The following is a 24930-nucleotide window of genomic DNA, read 5'->3' on the forward strand; positions in this document are numbered from 1 at the left end:
GATCGATCTTTGAGAAATAACCTGAGCCTTGTAGTTGATCAAACAGGTCATCAATCCTCGGCAACGAATATCTATTCTTTATTGTTGCCTTGTTCAACTCTCTGTAATCGATGCACACTCTCATGCTCCCGTCTTTCTTCTTTACGAATAACACCAGAGCTCCCAGGGTGATGAACTAGGTCTAATGAAACCATTGTCCAATAACTCCTAAAGTTGCATCATCATCTCCTTCATCTTCGTTGGTGCTAATTGGTATGGTGTTTTTGCTATTGGCGTGGTCCCTAGTAACAAGTATATTCTGAACTCCACTTGTCTATCAGGTGGTAATCCAGGTTTCTCTGAACTACATAAGAAAACAAAAGAGTTCAACATCAAACCTACAATCAAGCCAAGTCTACAAGTTTCTCTAAACTACAACCATTACCATCCTGGGGAATCATTTTTTTCCTCACGCACAATTTGGTGATTTTTTCTGAAGCTTTCCTCTTTCGTAATTGAACTGCACTTTGAACTGGTCTTGTAGAAGTGGATCTTGGTCTTGGAGTTGCAGAAGTGGATCTTGGTCTTGTAGAAGTAGATCTTGGAGTTGCAGGAGTGGATATTGGTATTGGACTTGCAGGAGTGGATCTTGGAGTTGCATAAGTGGATCCTGGAGTTGGAATTGGAGCTGGAGTGGAAGATCCAGGATCACCTGTTGTTGGAATTCTTTTTGTTGGGCACCTATTTTTTTATGCCCACTAACATAGCATATTGAACACCTTTTCAACTGCTTTACTCTTGATACTGTGTGTGTGCTTGATGTAACGCCCGCGTTTCTAGGCTAGGCATTATCATTGATGTAATAGTCTATGTTAACCCTTGTAACTCTTTTTGGAGTATTAATGATGAAATATTTGAGTATTATGTGAATTATGTGTTTATTTTCTTAATTATTATAATTTAATGAATTAAGAATAAAATAAGCGTGAAAACTAAAGTATGAGATAAGCCCGATCGAAACAAGGATTCCGATGATATAAAGAATGCCGAAATCCGAGTTATAACGAAGAAGTTACGACCTGTCGAAGTTTCGCGACAGAACCGGCAACGCTGAATGACGTAAAAAGTGAAATTTATGTTAGAGCGATATTTAGCCTTAAGATTTCATTAAACCGAGAGCGTGCATAAAAAGAATGCCCAAATCTGACTTCGTATGAGGAAATTATGATTTTTCGAAGTTTCGACTTAGCAATATGCAACCCGAATACTCGATTTGAGACCGAGCGGTTTTTAGTCGAGACAATCAAAACGAGAATTGAAGATCTCGTTAATAGTAGTAAAACGATAAAATGATAGGCGAAAACGGACGTCGGATGAAAAAGTTATGAATTTATAACGGAACTTTCCTGTCCCGACCTACTAAAAATAAATAATAAAAATAAACTCAAAATTAGCCAACGGAGTCTAAATGAAAGTTGTAGGGCGTAGTCTCACCTACGCGGGGATATAAAGAACGTCAAAAACGGAGTTCGTATGAGGAAGATATGAATTTTTGAATTTTATTAAATATTTTCGATATTTAATTTAAATATAAAATAACCGATATTATCCAGGGGGAGTCAGCGATCCTATCCTCATTACGCCCAGCGTAATTTCATATTACGCCCAACGTAAATTGATGTTCCAGCCCCCTATAAAAGGATGTCGAGGGCAGCCGAGTTCTTTGCTCATTTCTTCCCTTTCTCTCGCGTTTTTGCATCGTTTTTCGTGCAAGAATTATCCCGAAGCCCCGGTATCATTCCCGAGCCCCGAAGCAAGTCCCGAAGCCCCGAAGATCCCAAGAAGTGCAATTCCCAAGCCGAAGCTCTGCCCGCGAGGAGCCCGGTTTTTGTGAAGATCTTCCAGATCTGCCGAAGAATACTACTTCTATAAGCCGTAGTGTTGTCCGATCATCTTCTGATCAAGTGAGTGTGTGATTACTTTCTTCTAACGCATAATTGTGAAGTATTTTATACGAAATACGTGTTATGTGTATATTTTGTTGTTATATGTGTGAAGGTATATTCACTTTATTTTATCTCATAGATGTGATTTATTCTCTATGAAATACGTGTTATGTGTATGTGTCTCATATGTTGTTTGGAATATGTATTGAATGAGAATGTTATACAGGTTTTAAACTATGTATAAAAATATATATTTTTATTTACTTATATGTTGGGTAGAACAGGGATAGATAGTTGTGTGATAAACAGATGAGAGACCTCGATGTTGTTTTTGATTTAGTCATCTAGCGGAGTTTAGATGACGACCACAGACTTTTCTAGACAGTCATGTGGAACGCTAGCAGGTTCGCCACCTGTAGGTGTTAATGAACTTAGGTGTTCATTCGTTGTACTCCATCCCCCTCATGGTTGCCTTATTTGACATATATTGTCGGGAAACCCCCGAATGTATGTGTTGTCGCTCCGATGAAATATTATAAGACTAGGTCCCTTGTGTTAGTTGTTTTAGGGACGTAAAGTGAGAATAACGGGAATGGGTAATTGGGTTATTGTTGGTTGATTGAATTAAATATAATTATTTATTGTGGTTAAGATCTGAATTTGTATCATGCTGTTTGGTTGGAACCTCTGAATTGTTGTCTGAATTATAAAAATGACCATTTTACCCTTTTGTATTATTTTTTCTAAAAAAATGATTTTGTTTAAAATATAAATGTACCAACTTCTTCGATATATATATATATATATATATATATATATATAAACACCATACAAAATCCAAATTAAACAAAAATCAGAATCAAACATAAATATTTGACAAATCTAATCCAATTAGCAATTAAAGTTGCTTTGTTTTGGAAGACATGGCTTTAACTAAATAGATTTTTCAAAATACAATGGTCTAATAGGAAGAGGTGAAAGTTTGACTCTATAATAACTAGATCAACAAAAATAGATTGCTATTTCTTACATATCATGACAAGTACAAACACATTCTTGAAAGAAAAACCCTTAATAGTTATTCCAAATCAATGATATGAGGTTCACCAAATGAATGTTCAAACTTTAAGCTCTTTAACTAATTCACTTCATCAGCAAATTCATCTAGAAGCTCAATGAAAACATCCCTACAAAACAACAAAAAAATAGAACCCATAACCTCTACTCAATTCTTTTAATAACCACACAAGCATCATTCATTCCAACATCAAGAAATACACATATAATTTCGGCATTTCAAACACTCCAAGCATTCCAAACATCACCACATCATATTCCAACATCAAGAAATACACATAATTTCAGCATCTAGATGGTCATATGATTTAAAAAAAAATCAAAATAACTCTGATGGTCATCATATTTCAAATCTTCACGCATTAGAAATAGTTGTACACAATATATTTCAAATCTTCACATTTCACAATTTGTTTGTATGTGTAGTTGATTATTGAAATTTTGCAAAAAGAAAATCAAGCACAAGGAATATGTATGCTAACTAGGAAATCCACAAATAATATAGTGGCCTAGTGAAAATCGAATTCAGGGAAAAAATAAAGAATAAATTGATCGATTTCAGGGAAAGAAAAAACATCGGAACATCAAGAACAAGAGAATCTTACCGGTTGGAGCAGATGGGGTGTTGGTGTTGTGAGAGGTCGATTATAGGGGCGACGGTACCGTACGATCTATTGGGTTGTGCAACGACATCAGAGATGTGTGGATCAGAGATGTTGGCGGTCAAAGCTGAGTTGGGGCAAAAGAAGGAAGAAAAAATCGACTCAGTCGGTAGTAGCCGGTGCAAGAGTCGGTCGGAGGTGGTCAGCGTTGGAGTTGATCGGAGATGGGAGGAGACCAGCTGGTGGCGAAGGTCCGGTGGAGGTTGCAGATCATCGGAGGGTGTGGGATGGAAAATGAGTTAAGAAATAGAAAGGGAAGAAGCGTAGGGTAAAGAAGGAAAAACGCGTCTTTTTTATTTTCAGACACAACCCCAGATCTGAAATATTAAGAGCCTTCTTAATTTTTAAGAGGCAAAAATTAAGATGTTACCAAACAGTCTAAATCTGAATTTTTAAGAGCTTGCCTCTTAATTTCTCAATTAAGAGGCTACCAAACAGCCCCTAGGTCCCTTGTGTTAGTTGTTTTAGGGACGTAAAGTAAGAATAACAGGAATGGGTAATTGGGTTATTGTTGGTTGATGGAATTAAATATAATTATTTATTGTGGTTAGAAAACCCTATATGCTCACCAGGCTCCCAAACCTGACCCACTCAGTTTTATTTGTATTACAGGAAGTGGCGCAAACGCATAAGATGGATGAATCATCAAGTTGTTTTGTTTACAAGTTTGTATATGTATATATTTGTTGAATGATTTGTAATGTTATCGTTTATGTTTTATGGTCTGTATCTGAACATGGCATCCTGAGTTTTGATTATATAATGAAAATACATTTCTTGATGAAATGCTTTGGTAATTTGTTTTTGGGAACAAATTCCGCAACTCTTTCAAATCAAAAGGATTTACTCTGAAATTATTTTAAAAGCATAAATGAAAATCGGTCTTTTCTGGCCGAGATTTTGGGGATGTCACAGTTGGTATCAGAGCATTAGTTTAAGCGAACTAGGAATTTGTAGGATTTCTATATTTAAACTTAAAATGTTAAGTGAAATTTTGAGATGTGTGTCTATTATGTTTTAGACACGAGCACTAGTTTATTTTAGGAAAGTTGCCTAAAATGCTTTTATGTGCTAAATGTTATATGTTGCCATATATGATATTATTTGTTCGGATCTATGGTCTGTTGCCGACCGGATCTGGAAACCTTATGTGTGTAGGATTTTAAGCGTACGTCTACGATATTAGAACTAGCATGTAAACATTTCGGAGTGATAAGGATGATTTGAATATCTATCGTGAATGAGGATCTAATTTTACCTTATTCGGTGTATAGATCAAAAAAATGGTGAGAACAAGAAGTGGAGTTGGAAATGCTGATGAAAACAGGAATCAACCACCAGTGATTGAGCAAATACCTCTTGTAGCTGCAGCACCAGAGCCAATAACAATGGCTGGTGTACAAATGATGATTCAAACAATGTTGGATCGTCAAATGGAGGAGATCAGGCAGTTGCTTCAACAGAATCGTGAAGAACTGTCAATTCAAGTGGAAGAGCCCGAATTAAATGAAGGGCACTCAGAAGGTGGAAACTTCAGTGGATCTGTTGGTCAAGCCAACCCACCGATAGTTAGGCAAAACAACCAGGATGGAAGGAATGATGGAATGGGATGCAAGTACAAGGACTTTCTGACTTGAAAACCATCGACCTTCACTGGAAAGGAGGACCCGATCGGAGTGATGGATTGGATCTCCAAAATGGAGTTAGCCTTCATGACTTGTGGCTGCAGAGGCAAGTTGCAGACTACCTTTGCAGTGTGTTAGTTCCGAGGTGAAGCCGTTCGTTGGTGGAACACTCTAGGGAAGACTTTAAGCCCTAATGAGCCACTGTAATTTTCATGGGCAGAGTTCTTGGCGCAGTTCAAGCGCAAGTTCTACTCGGCTCAAAATCTGTTGGAATTGGAGAACAAGTTTCTGACATTGACAAAGGGCAGCATGTCGGTCGACGATTACACTAACGCTTTCACCGACAAAATGGAGTTTGCTTTGCGCATCGTTCCAGATGAGCTGACAAAGGTTGACCGGTACGCAAAGGGACTCTCATGGGAGTACGCAGTGCCAGTTCGTCAGGCACCTACTCTAGAGGCAGCTATTTGGGCTGCCAAGTCTGTTGAGGACATGATCAAGGGAAGAACCTCCGAAAAGGTTGAAGTTGGAGAGAAGAGAAAGTTTGAAGGAACTTCAGGTTCCAATAAGAAAAGCAAATTTTCGAAGTCTGATTCGAAAAAGTTTGGAGGAAAAGGAGGCGAAGCAAAATGGTGTGAGAAGTGCAAGAAAAAGCACTTTGGTAAATGTAGTGAGGATGTAACCTGCTACAAGTGTGGAAAAATTGCGCATTTTGCCAATGAGTGTTCGTCCAACAAAAGGATGTGTTTTGGTTGTAATGAGGAAGGGCACATTTTGAAAGACTGCCCGAAGAAGAAGGAGGCAGCTAAGCCCAACATTCCACCAAAGCCGAAGGCGAGAGCCTTTCAGATGACACTTGAGGCTGCGAAAGATGAAGCTGATGTCGCTTCAGGTACCTTTCTCGTAAACGAATTACCTGCTCAAATTTTGTTTGATTCTGGAGCCAACTACTCCTTTATTTCGCATGAGTTTGGTAGAAAACTAGCTTTGCCTGTTGATAGACTATATAATGCTTTATTATTCGAAGTTGCTAGTGGCAAGTTTGTACCTGTTAGCCATCGTATGAAAAACATCTTAATCGACCTTAATGGGAATAAGTTTCACGAGGAATTATTGCCTTTCGAACTTAATGGTTTCGACGTCGTTCTGGGAATGGATTGGCTTAGCGCCAATGACGCCGAGATATTGTGTAGAAAGAAGATAGTAAAAGTAAACCCACCAGGGAAAGAGTCATTTATGGTGTACAAGGACAAACGCCGAGTAAATTCTGGAATCATTTCCCTAATGAAAGCCAGAAAGTGTTTGACCAAGGGATGTACATCATATTTAGCACTCGTGATCGATGCTAAGAAGGAAAAGAAGGTGATGCAAAGTATTCCAGTGGTTTGTGATTATCCGGAAGTATTTCCCGAAGATCTTCCTGGATTACCACCTGATAGACAAGTGGAGTTCAGAATAGACTTGCTACCAGGAACCACACCAATAGCAAAAGCACCGTATCGATTAGCACCGACAGAGATGAAAGATCTGATGATGCAACTTCAAGAGTTATTGGACAAAGGTTTCATTAGACCTAGTTCATCACCCTGGGGAGCTCCGGTGTTATTCGTGAAGAAGAAAGATGGAAGTATGAGAATGTGCATCGATTACAGAGAGCTGAACAAGGAAACAATAAAGAATAGATATCCGTTTCTGAGGATTGATGACCTATTTGATCAATTGCAAGGTTTGAACTATTTCTCAAAGATCGATCTAAGGTCAGGATATCATCAGCTGAAGGTAAGAGAATAAGATATCGAGAAGATTGCATTCAGAACTAGATATGGACACTACGAGTTCTTGGTTATGTCGTTTGGACTAACCAATGCTCCAGCAGCATTCATGGATTTAATGAATAGGGTTTGTAATCCGTTCCTTGATAAATCCATGATAGTGTTCATAGATGATATTTTGATTTACTCGAAAAGCCAAGAGGAGCATGGCAGACACTTGCGAGAAGTGTTAGAAGTCTTGAAGAAGGAAAAGTTGTATGCAAAGTTCTCAAAGTGTGATTTTTGGATTTGTGAAGTCTAATTATTGGGTCACGTGGTCAACCAAGAAGGGATAATGGTTGACCCAGCAAAGATTGAAGCTGTGATGAAGTGGGAACAACCGAAAAGTCCCACGAAGATCAGAAGCTTTTTAGGATTAGTCGGATATTACCGAAGGTTTATCCAAGGCTTTTCTTCGATTGCTACTCCATTAACAGCTTTGACCCACAAAGGAGCTACTTATGCTTGGAGTGATAAGCATAAAGAAGCATTCGATAAGCTAAAGAAGAAGTTATGCGAGGCACCGTTACTTTCTTTACCCGATGGAGTTGAAGACTTCGCTGTCTATAGCGATGCGTATGGGGTTGGATTGGGTTGTGTTTTGACCCAAAGAGAAAAGGTGATAGCATATGCGTCTCGACAACTAAAGGAGCATGAAAAGAATTACCCGACTCATGATTTGGAGTTGGAAACGGTAGTTTTCGCTTTGAAAATATGGAGGCATTACCTATATGGCACGAAGTGCAAACTTTTCACTGATCATAAGAGTCTCCAATATCTCTTTAATCAGAAAGAGTTAAATATGAGGCAACGACGCTGGTTAGAGTTACTCAAGGACTACGACTGTGAGATACTTTACCACCCCGGTAAAGCTAATGTTGTTGCTGATGCTCTTAGTCAGAAAGTCGATGTTGAGAGAAAAAGGCCAAGAGCGTTGAGAATAGAAGTTGTCTCGACAATTGTGGAGAGTATAACGAAAACTCAAGAAGAAGCTTTAGAGAAGAATGACCGAAAGGAAGAACGTTTGGGCAAAACGTTGGTGTTCGGTATAAAGAGTCACGAACTGAAGGTGTTCTAATATTGGATTTGGGTACCTAAGTCTGGAGGAATAAGAGATCTTCTGATGGAAGAAGCTCACAAGACCATGTACTCGATTCATCCTGGTAGCACTAAAATGTATAGGGACCTAAAACCCTACTACTGGTGGCCAACGATGAAGCTTGATGTTGCAAAGTATGTGGCCGAGTGTGTGACTTGTGCGAGAGTCAAGACACAACATCAGAAACCATATGGGAGTTTAGAACCTTTACCTGTGCCTATGGGTAAATGGGAATGATTGTGATGGAATTTGTCACTAAACTACCCAGAACAAAAAGTGGTCACGACATGATTTGGGTGGTCGTTGATCGATTCACTAAAAGTGCGCATTTCATAGCAGCCAATGAGAAATGGTCTATGGAAAAGCTTGTGAATTCTTACGTGAAGGAAACTGTAAGGCTTCACGGTGTTCCGTTAACAATTGTATCGGATCGTGATAGCCGTTTCACCTCAAGGTTTTGGAAAAGTCTACAAGAAGAAGTGGGTACCAAGTTATGTTTAAGTACAGCTTACCATCCGCAGATTGATGGTCATAGTGAAAGAACAATACAAACACTTGAAGATACACTGAGAGCATGTACCCTGGAATTCCAAGGTAATTGGGATGAACATTTACCTTTGGTTGAATTTTCCTACAATAATAGTTTCCACTCGAGCATAAAGATGGCACCTTATCAAGCTTTGTACGGACTGAAGTGTCGTACGCCGTCGTGTTGGCTTGAGGCTGGTGAAAAGCAGTTTATGGGTCCCGAGATGGTCCATCAAACCGCTGAAAAGTTGAAAATAATTAGAGAAAGAATGTTAGCAGCTTAGGATCGTCAAAAGAGTTATGCTGACAAGAAGCGAAGGCCAATGACTTTTGAAGTTGGAGATTCGGTTTTGCTTAAAGTCTCGCCGTGGAAGGGACTTATAAGATTTGGTAAAAGGGAAAAGTTGAGTCCAAGGTTTATTGGACCATTTAAAGTTCTTCAGAGGATTGAGAACCAAGCTTACAAGCTAGAACTACCAGAAGAACTGAATGGTATTCATAACACTTTCCATGTGTGTTATTGAGGAAGTTCATGGGAGAAGTTCCTGATATAATTCCAATTTCTGAATTGAGAATTGATGAAAACAAGAGGTTAATTGAAGAACCATAGGCAATTGTTGACCGAAAGACTAAGAAGCTTCGATGCAAGATGGTCAAATTAGTGCTTGTCCATTGGAAACATTCGAATGGGCCAAATCTCACATGGGAAACGAAGATTGACATGTTGAGTCGCTATCCGCATTTGTTTGTTGACATGTGAATCCGGGGACGGAATCATCCTAAGGGGGAGCGAATTGTAACGCCCGCGTTTCCAGGCTAGGCATTATCATTGATGTAATAGTCTAGGTTAACCCTTGTAACTCTTTTTGGAGTATTAATGATGAAATATTTGAGTATTATGTGAATTATGTGTTTATTTTCTTAATTATTATAATTTAATGAATTAAGAATAAAATAAGCGTGAAAACTAAAGTATGAGATAAGCCCGATATCTTTGCATAAAGATGTAGTGGTCGAAACAAGGATTCCGATGATATAAAGAATGCCAAAATCCGAGTTATAACGAAGAAGTTATGACTTGTCGAAGTTTCGCGACAGAACAGGCAACGCTGAATGACGTAAAAAGTGAAATTTATGTTAGAGAGATATTTAGCCTTAGTGATCTAGACGAAAGTCGTAGAGTTCATTAAACCGAGAGCGTGCATAAAAAGAATGCCCAAATCTGACTTCGTATGAGGAAATTATGATTTTTCGAAGTTTCGACTGAGCAGTATGCAACCCGAATACTTGATTTGAGACCGAGCGGTTTTGAAAATCTTTTTATCTTTCCCTTAGTTTGAGTTCAGATGCACCCGGAGGTGTATCCGAATCCCTCAAACCAGGGCTCTGATACCAACTTGAAACGCCCCAAAAATACGACCCAAAAATTTCATTTTTTAATATAACCAAAAACCATAATCTGAGTGTCATGTCATAAAAACCATACGTGATGTATCCCAAACATAATAAAAACACTGTGCGGAAAACTGTATCATATCCATGTCATATCAAAATCAAAAACTAAATCAACTCCCAGGATAAAAGCTGAAGCTGTGGTGTGTGCGATGCCATCAACCTATGAACAACTCGACGAGTTGTTCATAGGACTCTGCTAGCGGAAGTACCTGAAACCCAAAACTGAAACTGTAAGCACGAAGCTTAGTGAGCTCCCCCAAATTACCACATACCATACAATAACATATCAAGCACATACTGGGGCCTTGCCCCCTCCATCGGACCGAAGTCCGAAGCTGACATCGGACCGAAGTCCGAAGCTGACTGGGACCTTGTCCCCTACATCGAACCGAAGTCCGAAGCTGACATCGGACCGAAGTCCGAAGCTGACTGGGACCTTGTCCCCTACATCGAACCGAAGTCCGAAGCTGACATCGGACCGAAGTCCGAAGCTGACTGGGACCTTGTCCCCTACATCGAATCGAAGTCCAAAGCTGACATCGGACCGAAGTCCGAAGTTGACTGATCATAGCATAACCACATCACTAACATGAACACACATAATCCTGTCTGATCCACGAAGGCATCAAACATGCTAACTACTGCATCGGATCAAAATACGGATACTACTGCTAGCTAAACGGGCCAGCATTGTGGCCTTAGACCCGTTCCTACTGAAAGGAAACTCACCTCGTGAACTGGCTGCTGAGTGAATAGCTCTGAGGGCTAACTGTTGTTGCTCCGGTATCTCCCAAGCTACAAGTCCATAAACACATTCAATCAAATACTAAACACTGCACTGGGTAAAATGACTCTTTTACCCTTGGTCAAAGTCAACTCTCAGACAAGGTCAACAGTTTCAGTTTTGGGTTTCAGGTACTCTCCCCATCCAAGAATTCAGACAATCTTCATCCGACTCGCCGAGTCCTATGAACAACTCGACGAGTTGTTCTTGAGCTTAAGAAGATTGCCTTGGACTCGCCGAGTTGTATGAACAACTCGTCGAGTCCCCCCATTACTGAGTCTACCCTCAAACTTGCTGAGTCCACTCCACTACTCACTGGTCCCACTCGACACCGCTCAAAAAGGAAGAAACCGGGGACTCGCGACTCGACTCGCCGAGTCACCACCATGCAACTATTCTACACTCGATTCTGCTTGAATCCAATACATACAAATGATAGATCTGAGTCCAATAAGCTGATTTACCACGTAAAGTTTCCAACTTTACGTGTACAAACGCATGAACAAGGGAATAAAGGCTAAAAGATGCTTAAAAGGGGTAGATCTAGGGTTAAAATGCAAAATAGCTCCATAAAGGCAATAGATCTGGGCTCTACAACTCCTAAATGAACAGATCTAAGGATATCTCGGCATAATAGAGCTTCCATATCAACATAAGGCTTGAGAAAAGCACTAACAAGATCTAGAAAGGGTTTTAAAGCATAAAAGGGAAGGAAATCTGAAGAATACCTCAAAGAGCTCTTGCTTTCCCTTGAATCCCTGCTCTGCAATCCTTCTCCTTGCTCCTTTCTTCTTCTCCTTCTTCAAGCCTTCACAATTGCACACAAAAACACTTAGAATCACTCAAGAACGAATTAGGGTTTTCTCACAGCTTTTGAGGGTGAAGGAGGCGAGATTGGGGGCTATAAGGTGGCTTAAATAGTGGGCAACCCGGGGATTTAGGGTTTCTCCCTGACGGACAGACTCGCCGAGTCCAGAATATGGACTCGCAGAGTCGCCAGCTAACACGTGCTCGAAATCCCGACCCTACTCGGCGAGTCAGGCTATGAACTCGCCGAGTCCCTCTTGCAAAAATTCAAAATAAATACCAAGGAATTATCATACCGGAGACGGGTCGTTACATATTATTTGTTTATGTCTAGCCTCAACTATTTTAGCATTAAAACTCTTTGAAATTCCATTTTCCACAGCATCACAAAATACCCCTTCTTCTTGAAAAGCCCTGCAATAACATTTAGGGTCACTTTCCATGAGATAATCAAATGCCCCCTGTCTAATTCCTTGATCTCTTGCATAGCAGCTTCATGTCTCTGTTTTGTGGTAGCTTTCACAACTCTCCAAAATGGCTTGATAAAATGCTCACCTTTGAACCTGGAGTTGAAGTTGGCTAGTATGTGCCTAGCACATAATCTGTGCTCAACATGAGGAACCCTTTCCTTGATAGCTTCAATTAAACCCTGTACAATGTACAATATTAAGTAATAATTAAACTATAAAGTTAAGAGTAAACATGAGTAGTATCCTTGTGTCCATCTGATATAAGAGTAAGCCCATTTCCATTGCCTTTGTCAGTATCATCCATGAGTAGATCAAGAAACCATTTCCAAGTTTCTTTGTTCTCAACAGTTACAACAACCCAAGCTAGGGGGAACATGTTGTTATTGGCATCGTTACCCACGACAATTAAGAGTTCACCCATGCAAATTCCTTTGAGAAAGCATCAATCAATCCCAATGATTTGTCTACATCCTTCTACCCAACCATCTCTTACACCTTTAAAGCATACATACAACTGTTTGAACATTAGACTTCCATCAAGGATATGGTCAACTTCCATATTCACAGTTGATCCTGGATTAGCTCTTTTGATTTCCATGCCATAGTCCCACAACCTACTATAATGCTCTTTTAGAGTGCCTTTTATCTCAGACAATGCAAACTTTTTTTTTTTTTTTTTTTTTTTTGCATTTCTACATTCTCCAACGCTAATTATGATGTTGTATGTACTTGAGATTTGAACTTTCATCTCCCTCAAACTAAGCTTGGGGTTTTCTAGAAGTACATTGAAATATTGTTTCCCTATCTATTTGTAAGCCACTAAGCCTATTTTAAAAACTCTACTACAGTTATGACTTGATTTAAGTGACTTAATCTGAAAAGTCCTTTCCTCTTGCAACTAAGAAGCCCACAATCGAAAAGGACATGTAGGTTATTTATCTTTGCAACACTTCACTAGAAGTATGTTTTTATCATTCTTTTCATACCACAAATCATAACCATGCTTAACAACATAGTTGGTAAGACATCATTTAAGTTCATCAGGATTGGTGAATTTCATACCTAACACAAGAGCCATTTCATTCCATTGTTGCTCATAATTATGCACAGGGTATACAGGTGGTAGTTGCTCAACATTAGACTCTTCTTACTCTTCAACATTTGAGCAAAGTTTGTTAAAAAACTTGTCTTTCTTTTGAGTAGTTGTTGTTTCCCTTTTCATTGAAAAATCCTCATCATCCACCTCGTGTTCCCAACACTCTTTATCTAGTAACACTGAATCAACATCTTCATCTGCGTTGGAGTTGGTATCGTCTTCAACTTCAGGCTCTTCCATTTCAATCCACTCAAACAGGGGTTCATGCATATGGTCCACATACACAATTACTTTCTTTTTCTCATGAAGACACTCAAGAAATTCATGGTAATCACATTCGTTCTGCAATGCGGCCAATCCTTGACACAATGTTTGGCCATCTGGACAATAGTATACGTCTTTGCACATTCTTTTAGTAATCACGTTGAGGTGAGCAATGAATTCAACATACCCCTTCTCCCTGAAATCGGCGTACATTATCTCTTTTTTATCTGGATCAAAATAGATAAATGGTTTGTTGATGAACATCCCGTTGTACTGGACTTCAACGACCGGTGTATCATCTTCAGCCATCTGATCGTGGATTGATCGAAGTAAGAACAGTGGGTGGGGACGATTGAGTGAGAGTGAAGAGAAAGTGATTGGGGATTCGTCTTGCCCTAATTTAAGGAGACGAAATATACATTAAATGCCACCTAATAATCCATGTAATGGCCTAATAGCCACGTAACACCCGTATATAACATGTATTCAGTTTGTAACTGGTTAAACAAGAAGAAACCGGTAAAAAAGACTATTTCTAAACGGTAATAACAACTATATTGGTCTAATACGCACAAAAAAAACCTTAGTGACCTAATACGGATAAACTGGAAACCTAATTACCCTCCTAAGTCATTAACCCTGACAAACAACGAACAAGTAAAATACATAAATACTTGATTATTAGTTTACCTTGTTACGGGTAATTGGTAAAACCATGGTTGTCAAAATCGCGATCCTGATCGTAGGATCGTACGATCCTAGGTATGAAAAACGATTTGGATCGTAAAAGGATCGTATTTGGGATATGATTGCAGGTAGGATCGTAGGATCGATATCCGATCCGATCCTACTTTCCTTTTATTTGATTTGATATTTTTTCTTTTTTTTTTGCAAATGAAAATTATTTTTACCACTATATATTTTTTTACCCTTTTACCAATTTACCATTTATAATATTCTGTTGTGACTTATGACTAATATTTTGAAGTTTTTATAACTTTTGAACTAAAAATTAAATTATAAAATATTTTTCATGGTTAAAAATTATAAATTAAAATTATGTTTTATTTTGTGGGATCATAGGATCCCGATTCCAATCTTACAACCCAAAAAACAATCATACGTAAGATTCCGATATTGACAACCTTTAATAAAACCCATTTAGAGCATAATCCGCATCTAACCGATTCGAACAAAAAAAAATGTTAACTTTGATTTAAATTTCTTCCACAGTGGTCTCTATCTAACCGATTCGAATAAAAAAAAAAAAAAAAAAAGTTAACTTTGATTTAAATTTCTTCCACAGTGGTCTCGATAAAGGGTGTCTGCAGCAGCCATTTTTTTTTAAAGTTTAGTCTGCGAAAATGGAGAAACCCTACAAAAAGGAAGTGCTCCTCTTCTACTGCGTGGAATCCGAAGAACTTGCTCGCAAAATTTCCGCTCAATCGGACCTTATTCAACTCCAGTCCATCAATTGGAGGTTTGCTCTCACCCATCTAGATCAAAATTGTTATTTCTAGTCGTCTATGCAAATTAGTCATTCAATTTATTGTTTTTCCACCCTATTTATTCAATGAGCATACTTTCAGCTTTGATAATAAGAATATAACACATTGAGATTCCTTTAAACTTCACTGGTTCAGTGAAGACTGCTACTAGAACAAGATTGTTATATAGACATATCGTAGAGAGTTAGGGTTAATCTACAATACTGAAACTGTAGAGTGCATTGATGGGCGTATATAAATGAAAACCCTAAACTACAAAGTGCCTGTGTGTTTCTTCCCTCATTCTCTTTTGAGCATAATATTATCGAGTTTCCGTATTGTGATTTGTTTTGTAGGAGCTTTGATGACGGGTTTCCTAACTTATTTATAAACAATGCGCAAGAAATCAGAGGGCAACATGTTGCTTTTCTTGCATGTTTCAGCTCTCCAGCTGTCATATTTGAGCAGCTATCTGTTATATTTGCACTCCCACGGCTTTTTGTTGCTTCTTTCACATTGGTGTTACCTTTCTTTCCAACTGGCTCCTTTGAAAGAATGGAAGAAGAAGGAGATGTAGCAACTGCATTCACCATGGCAAGAATCTTATCAAATATTCCTGTATCAAGAGGTGGTCCCACAAGCTTAGTTATTTATGACATCCACGCTTTACAGGTCTGTTTCTGTTTTTTAATAAACATTGCTTCAATTCAAGTCCATTATGTCTGTAATCTGTATATTATGGTTTCTAATTCTATCTATATTTGCAGGAAAGATTTTACTTTGGGGATCATGTTTTGCCTTGTTTTGAAACTGGGATGCCCCTTTTGAAACAGCGTCTTCACCAACTTCCTGATGCTCAAAATGTTAGCACTTCTATCTGATATCTGTTAATTTGTTCTTTATGCATTAAGTCAAAAAGAAACAGATACATAATCTTTTATGTGGTAATAATAAGATCTATTGAATGAATATTCAGATTGTGATCGCCTTTCCAGATGATGGAGCTTGGAAGCGATTCCACAAACAGCTTGATCACTTCCCCACCGTGAGTTTATTTATTTAATTAGGAAATTGAATATTTTTAATATAAAATATATAATATATATGTGATGACGTGGCAAACGACAGGTGGTTTGTGCAAAGGTTCGTGAAGGTGATAAAAGAATAGTAAGGTTGAAAGAGGGTGATCCTTCAGGTTGCCATGTGGTAATTGTTGATGATTTGGTGCAATCTGGAGGTACTCTGATTGAATGTCAGGTAATAGCAACCTACTTTACTCCATAAGCAATTTACTTTTACTACTTGTAAAATGTTTCAGAAAGTAGATTGCTATTATGGGTGTTTAATGTTGGTATTGTTATGCAGAAAGTTTTGGCAGCTCATGGAGCAACAAAGGTGAGTGCTTATGTGACTCATGCAGTGTTTCCTAAAAAATCATGGGGGAGATTTGTTCACACAGATGGTAAGATCATCTTGAATATATAATCTTTAATTTATGTTAAATGGATTAAAATGGGGTTTGACCGTTTGACTTGTATGTGTGTTTAGAGAAGTCGAAGAGGGCGTTTTCGTACTTTTGGATTACAGATTCGTGTCCTGTTACTGTTAAAGAGATTGCAAACAAAGCTCCTTTTGAAGTTTTGAGTTTGGCTGGATCTATTGCTGATGCACTTCAAATATGATGTTGTGTTATTACGTTGAGGTGTTTTAAATTAATGTTGCCTGTTTTTGTGTTTAGAATAATGTGATATGTGGACATGTTTGAGAGGAAGAAAAAAAGGAATCGACACTTTGACAAAAAAAAAAAGTTAATTAGTTACATTACGTGTTGGTTCTTTATGGTGATTTGATTTGATTAAATTGGGAAAAATTGATGTCTATCATTGATATGACATTCAACTATAAGTATTCAATTCATCATTTAATTACAAACGTTTGGGCTTGTCAATGCCATTAAATTTTGAGTATTCATTTTTTTTAATTATTTAAATATTTATTATTATAATATGTAAACCATATATAAAAGATGTACAAGTTTACTATCATTTCAATTATAAATATAAATTATGAAAAATGGAATTTTATAATATACAAATTAGGTGTATTGATTATATCTAAAATCATGTCGTTTTGGCAAAGCTTGGAGGGACATGAGATATAGGAGGGGAAGGTGTGACCCACATAAAGTTAAAGGTTATCAAGATCATGTTTCATGTAGCATTGTAATGATTATTAATGAATGAAATTATAAAAATGAATTTTAATTGCAAATCTAAAAAAAAAGAGAATCTTACGTTTTATGAGACAACTCATGGTATGGATATGGATATTATATTTTGTTTATTATAATCAATTTGTTGTCGATCACAATATAAAATATTTGATTTTGGCATGACTTTTTAGGAAAACATATACAAACCACTCTTAAATGTTTCCACTTCCGCCCTTTGCAAGTGAAGAACTTTTTATGTTTATGTCTTTACATACGTATTCGAACAAAAAGTAATATGCATCACATGTTTCTGCTTTTATATTATTTATATAGTTGAGATGGCTAAGTGCTAACATTATATCTAGCAAATTGTAATAAGATGACATCTATTAGTCAATTTGATTAAAATTAGATAGATATATGCAATAAATATGATCATAAAAGTAAAAATACTTTATAAATATTCTATTTGCATTTTTAACTCAAAACAAAATGAAAAAAATACAACTCAACATATATGACTAGAAGCATAATATTTTTGACATTTTGTTAACAAATTCAAATCCAAGTTGATAAACATCAATCAACGTATGAATAATAGAGATAGATGTCCATATGAAGATCCCCTTTGTGTCTTTTACAACTTTTAGTATAAAAAAAATAAAACAAACTTAAAACTTAAACTCAACCCCAACAACAATCTTTGACTACATTTCTACCTAAAACAAACACTACTATTTCTTCAACCAAAGAAACTACTATTTGACCAACATGAAAAATAGTCAACGCAATACACATTCTTTTACAAAAGAACGACCACCTGAGCTGCAAGAGACAACAAGATCAAAATAAGTACTACAGTACTAGGTTGTTATATGTTAGCAAAATTTAAGGTTCTAGAAAATAATTGGCAATCAATAATAATAAGCGACTCACGCGTATTCAAGATGAATGTTCATGAATCGCGCGTTCTCTTTGCTTTGTGTTAATGTAACCTTCCCATCAATAACCTGATCTTGCTCTACCTCTATCGGATCATAGAAGTATATCATTGTCTGCCAATATCAATATAAATAAATAAATAATATCCAACTTTAATATATCAAATCAAATATTAAACAAAAAAAATTGAATTAATTTTTATATTACCTGTTGCCAATGTGTGGGTGGATCTTCGGGTGCAGTGGAAAGAACAAGTGCTTCACTGGGATTTGCACGCTTCCTTCTAGGGTTTGACTTTGTTGACTCTGATGATGGTGCATCGTTCTCAGCAGTGGTCCCACAAAACTCCACATCAAACCAAAATGCAAATCCATGAAAAGGAGCTGAAATAAATGACTTTCTTTTATAAAATTATATAAAATTATAGATCATGATGAAGATGAAATGAAGTTTTACCTCGCATCATGGATTGAAACTTGAAGTTTGTGGTAACAGATTCCAATTCTTGAAGTGTGATTGTATAGCAATCCACGTGTTTTACCTGTTTGTTTCCAGCAACAACAATTTTCATATATTCTTAATTTTTTTAAAAAAAGGGTATATATAGAATTTTTTATTTTTATTTTTACTAACCACATGTGGCCATGTAAGGACATTCTCTCCACTGATGGTCTCAACAGATGGTTCTTCAAAGGCACATTGTTTTGCCAATGGCATTATTGGGGACACTGCAAAAAAAATAGAAATAAATAAATAAATAATTAGTGTATCTGAATGCATTCAGTATGTCTGAATGCATGTGACATGTACTACTCACTGTCAATCCCATAGACATTACGCCAGAAATCAATACTTTCAGCATATCTGTCTGGATGTGTAACAGGGGCCATGTATAGCTGAAATCAAACACAACAAAATATAACTAAATTTTCATAATCTAAAAAACACTAAATGTTGACAATAAAAATAAATAAATAAGAAAGTATAGATATAGTTATATACCACTGCATTTGAAGGAAGAATAAGACCACCAGGTCTTAACCAGCGGTCTCTGGCAACAATAACACTCCCAAGCATGCTCTACAAAAAATATATAAAAATATAAAATGAAAATGCTTTTTTTAATATATTTATTAAAGATAAATTAAACAGTTACCTCGTAAAGAAGCATATAACCCATCCATTCTGATACTATAACATCAACCTCTTCATCAATTTGAACATCCTGTATAGACACAAAATATGATGCAATTAAATAACATGATATTTGTTTTATGAACATTGTTTATGGAAATTGTATTTGTACCTCAACACGTCCATGTAAAACAATGACTGTGTCAGAGAGGTTATTTGCCTTGACAACTTCATTTGCCTAAAGTTTTTAACAAAACAAAAACAAGATTAACATTTATGACCATTGTTTTCTAAATGGATTGAATATGGAGGAAATGTCATTAACAGATATACCTGCAATGCTATCTCACTGGCATCCACTGCATACACCTGGTGTAATGAAGTTTGAACAGGAATAATGTCAAACAGATTAAAACAAAAAAAAAAAAAAGTTGAACATTTTTATGGTATCAAGCAAAATAGAAAGAAAGATAGGTTTCAACGTTTCATTTCCTAACATGGAATTGCAGAAGAGAAGGAAGAAATACAGGTGTTGGATATAGGAAAGTGTTGACTTTGGGTTTTGGAGATTTGAAGATATTCATGTTGGTTGATTAATGCTGCATGTTGTAGGGTTTATATTATAATTTATAACTAAACAAGTGTGGGTTCCATTACAAGTTGTTATAATCACCCAAGATTAAAGTGTTGACTTTAGGGCGTTTGGGTCAAACTTTTGATTAAGAGAATTGGTGATACTATTATTGGATATAATCATTATGTATTGCTTGAATAATCTTACCCGTTTTGCCCCTGCCTGAGCACAGAATATTGAGAGGATTCCTGTGCCACAGCCAACATCTACAACAACCTATGATACATGAGACATGTAGTTGTGATAAATATATATAGTACATTCAAAAACGAAAACAAAATAAACCGATATACATGTGGTTGAAAATATTTTCTTACTTTGCCTTGTATGTAACTCTGATGTTGTAAAATGGCTGTCTTGTATGTTTCTGTTCGCACACGATCCTGCAAAACTAGAATAATTAGCCTAAAGTTTAAAGAATAAAGACCAAGTGGGAGTAGAAAACTGTGGAAAATGTAAATACTAAAGAAAGAGACTTGTTAAAGAAATCAATTATTCCTTGAAGAATCAAAAATGGAACTGTGCAGTGACTGCAGTCTACTTTAAGTAACCAAAACAAAACCAATTGTTAGCCCTAGTGTGATAAGATTCCAGATAATATACCATGTCCATGGCAAAACTTCTTGGTTCCTTTCCAGAACATTCTACAAATCTAACAACAGAAACTTTGAGAGTAGCATACGCACAGAGACTTTGTGTCCAGAGCAAAGTAACTAGGGATATCAACCAATTAGGCCAAAAGTGCAAGTCGCCATGTGTAAATTGAAAATTAGGGATGTGGAATTGTAAAGAAGATGACACAATCATGGAGCGAAACGAAATAATAACACAAACACATGAAAAATCCGCAATGCAGACTGATGTATGTATGAGAAACAACACTAGATTCCAAAAACGACGAGATAGTTCTCGCAATACCTTGATCATCTCTTCGTGAATACCGACGTGGGAGTAAGACTGAAAGTAAGCCTTATCAAAATCTGTACACGGGGGAGGCGCCTCTGTTTCCTGCTGCCCACTGGAAACCCTAGTCACGCCGCTCTGACGGGACCTCCGGGACCTGAAATGATCCCTTTGCGCGGTGCCGCCGCCGAGCAGCTTGTGGTGGTGGCCATTACTGTAACTCCCAGCCGGTGGCGACCTAGACATCCCTTCCATCACTCTCTACCTACTTCTGTATTCTGCACAACCGAGAAGAAAGTGCTTTCCTCAAGGGTGAATGGTATTATTACTGATTATGATTTCACACAGAAAGTACGAGGGCTTCAAGGGCTTCTATGGAAAATGAGGGGTCCCATGGTAAACATAAAAAAAGAAAAAAGAGAAAAAGTAAAGGGTAATTCAATCAAATGACCAAAAAGGGAAAATGAGACCTTAGGGTTTAGGACAAACAAATAATTTGGGTTCGAATCTTTCACAAAGGTAGTTATGAGTTTTTTTAAAGTTGTAGTTTTCAATCTAAAAGAGCTCATTATTATTAACTAGAATTGAGTACTATTAACAAGAGAGTTTACATATTAACAAGAAAGTTTACATAAGTAGCAAAGATTTTGAATATCCTATTTTCTTATGATTATAGCAAGCCTTAAGTATATGTATGAGGTTGTCGGCAATGAACATATTGGTGTTTGATATAATTTGAAATTGAGGTCCCGTTAACCATTTGTTAATAACATGTTTTCACAAATCTTTTATAAAAGAAAAACATTTTTCAAAATATCTATTAACAATTAAACATTTATCTTGTTTATTCAAATCCCTTTTTCAAGACGGTTCATGTGAGCATATGTTGTGTTCTTCAAGGTTGCTGATGTGACCATTACCCTTTATTGAAGGAATTTTTGTAATTCGGATGAGATTGAACATTAAAATATTTAATAGAAATGAATATGATAAATACCAAAAAACAAATCACATAAATTCTAAATTTCACACACAAAAAAAAAGAGAGATAAAGTTATTAATCAGTTATTGCAGTAAAATATTGTCCAATTTTACATTACAACCATTGTGAGATAAGCGGCTGGTATTGTGAACGAATTGTTGGCATTGAATGATCATACAAAATGATGCATTTTTACTTGAAATGCACTTTTTGTGACCAAATTGGACACACCTATGAACAATGGTCCATTGAAATAATTTTGAAAGCCCAACGAAGTGAATGGTGAGAACTTACTTTGAAACTCAAAATCAAGAAATTATGAAATAAAAAATATATACTGGGTTGTGGTTTCGACTTTAAAGAGTAACAATATTTGGTAACAAATGTGAACCAATAACAAGTCATTGGAAGGGGCGTTTGATGATTGAAATTAGGCAAATAAACCTTTGATTTTCAGGAGAATTTTACATTCCTCATTTTCTACTGTTATGTGTGTCATTTCACACCTTTATATGTTCACTATGTGTAAAAGAGAAGTATGAGTTTACAATTATGCATAATCTTGCATTATTACATGATTTGTTAAAAGCTTTATTGTTTACTTTGTACAGTTGTACACACTTTTGGAGTCTTTTGTTCAATTGGTATGGTTGTATGTAATAAGTGTACCATTGGATCGTACAACTACGAACTCTGTTTATAATAAAAGCTTGGAATGTCTCATGTAAAGGTTTTATAGGTCTTATGTTTGATTATGATGGATTATATGTTAACAAGTGACATTCTAAGGTGTTAGCCGATCATGTAAGGAAGATCTATGAGGTGAGTTTATTACTTATGAAATATGTTACTTGTATATCTTACTTACCCGATGTTTCCTTTATTGTAATTGTAATATCCTTTTGCTTTGTGAATATTAAAGTATAAGTGTACATCGATGATGTGATATTTGTAATGAGTTTTAGAAGAAGAGTGAACTATTTACCTTGAGACCTTATTATAGTGGTCAAATGCACCACCTAAGACGAGTAATGAATTCGATTAAGTGTCCATTTATGTATAGTATTAAGTATCCATTTATGAATATGATTGAGTATCTATTTTATGATTTGGGTTGAGTATTAATTTATGTGTAAGATTCAATATTTAGTTAACTTATATTGAGTATCAAAATATGTCACTCATGACTTGGATAAATCACTCGTTTATGTCTATGTTGAGTATCTGCATATGATTTGGATTGAGTATCTAATTATGTCAAGGATCGAGTATCCTATGACTTGGATAAAACATCCATTTGTGTTTAGAGTTGAGTATCAACTAAAGCAACACATGTATATGCAAGAAATGTTTCAGGTCATATTATGCATGGCTCTTTATCTTTTTAATCAGCCAATTCTATTAAAGCCAAGTTTTAGACATATATACTTACATTGTTTAAATTATTTGAATAGTTCATGTCATGGTAATAATCCAAATATTCAAACTAAAATGTTCGGATTTTCCTAACCTTTAATGTTTTTATAAATTTACTTACTTGTAAGTTATTATTATGCTATTAATCACATAAACGAGTTAATCATTAAAATTGGTACATTATGATGTTTTGTTATTGTCGATATAGACGTGTGTTGTTTTGGTTTATTTAATTAATTATGTTATTGTGATGTAATTTGGTCCGACCATTTTTGAGTCATGTTTGTAATAGTTAGGGTTTTATTTCCATTATTTTTTTCTTTTGTAATTGTAAAATACAAAGAAATTGAAAAAGTGTGAGACGGAAACCCTAGTGGCTATCGAACCAAACAATGAATTGGGTTGAGCAAGTCGAGCCTCAAATCCTCAACCACCTCGCCCTAACAACCTTGATAGCTTATTGACCAAGTGTTGCTAGTAGGCCAAACAAGACCATGACCACACCAAACAACAACCCAACAAAAGCAAGACCCATCATACAAGGGAGTGTTAACCAAGCCCAAACAAGGCACCACCCCTCCATTTTCATGGCCCAAGATGCATATTGGTATTTGGTTATCCCAATACCGATGTCGAAATGGTCTAGTATTTTTAAGACTGATCTCAGAACAGTTTGTTTTGTTTTTGGATTGGTCTCAAACGATCTCAAGTTGGTCTTTTTTTGGCCTGATTTTATTCGAACAGATCATTTTCGGTTTAATCTTTTTTGGATTGGTCCCACACAGTTTGTTATGTTTTTTGATCAGTCTCAGAACGGTCTATTCTATTTTTTAGGTATTTTTTGTTTCGGTTTTGAGTTTTTTCGTTAACAAATGTGTGATTAACACCAAAACGATACATTAAAATTTAATAAAAATGATACATTAAAATTTAATAAAAGAAAGAAAGAAGTTGAGTAATGTGTGATCAAAAATATGTAATTAGCACTAAATTTATACGTATATAAACTTTCGATTCTGGTCTTTTTTTAGAATGGTCTCGGGTCGGTCCCAAACCGGTCTGTTATTCTTTCAGGACGGTATTATTTATGTATGGTCTCAGTCTTTTTTCAAAACTGACCCGAGACTGGTTTTTATGTTCATGTCTAGCATGCAATACCGCCGCCCCATCCTAACAGTGGCCACCGGGTGGGTGGTGCAGTGACGAATCTAGAACCAAAATCACATGGTTCCTTATGTAAATAAAACTGAAATAGATAGGTATTTTAGCAAATATAGATAGGTCTTTTAGCAAAAATGAGATAGATCCTTCATATTTTCTCTCTCTCTCTCTCTCTCTATATATATATATATATATATATATATATATTTGTTGTAATTAAAAAAAATGTAGGACCTACCTTCTACACACTTAGCTACGCCTCTGGGGTGGTGGTGGTGTGACGATCAACATGATTTTTTTCTGGTCACTTTTTCAGATTTTTTTCTGACAAATCTTTATTTGACATCCTCGTCAAGATGGATCGGATGCGAGTATAATTTGTACATACTAATAATTTCCAATCATTATTTTAGTTTATTGGAAGAGTATTGGGCTAGACTAGTGTTTTTGGTTCGT

The 24930-nt window shown here is 36.4% G+C and overlaps 2 protein-coding genes across 2 annotated transcripts; one reads left to right on the forward strand and one right to left on the reverse strand.

Moving 5' to 3' along the window:
- The first annotated feature begins 14923 nt into the window (after window positions 1–14923).
- Window positions 14924–17022, forward strand: LOC111914690 (ribose-phosphate pyrophosphokinase 4). Its single transcript, XM_023910391.3, has 7 exons — window positions 14924–15083; window positions 15447–15762; window positions 15858–15953; window positions 16067–16135; window positions 16219–16347; window positions 16456–16552; window positions 16639–17022. Exons 1-7 carry the CDS (start codon window positions 14968–14970, stop codon window positions 16770–16772), a joined length of 957 nt encoding a protein of 318 aa, XP_023766159.1. The 5' UTR covers window positions 14924–14967; the 3' UTR covers window positions 16773–17022.
- An 824-nt stretch (window positions 17023–17846) lies between these two features.
- On the reverse strand, window positions 17847–21287 carry LOC111914691 (probable protein arginine N-methyltransferase 6). The gene is made up of 13 exons (XM_023910392.3): window positions 20931–21287; window positions 20330–20395; window positions 20160–20228; window positions 19712–19747; window positions 19551–19616; window positions 19401–19469; window positions 19247–19324; window positions 19062–19140; window positions 18878–18972; window positions 18701–18785; window positions 18452–18627; window positions 18239–18357; window positions 17847–18127 (listed from the first exon to the last, which is right to left on the reverse strand). Exons 1-13 carry the CDS (start codon window positions 21168–21170, stop codon window positions 18085–18087), a joined length of 1221 nt encoding a protein of 406 aa, XP_023766160.1. The 5' UTR covers window positions 21171–21287; the 3' UTR covers window positions 17847–18084.
- Window positions 21288–24930: the final 3643 nt, after the last annotated feature.

The sequence above is a fragment of the Lactuca sativa genome, chromosome 4 (genome assembly GCF_002870075.4).
Source record: "Lactuca sativa cultivar Salinas chromosome 4, Lsat_Salinas_v11, whole genome shotgun sequence".
Taxonomy (NCBI): domain Eukaryota; kingdom Viridiplantae; phylum Streptophyta; class Magnoliopsida; order Asterales; family Asteraceae; genus Lactuca; species Lactuca sativa.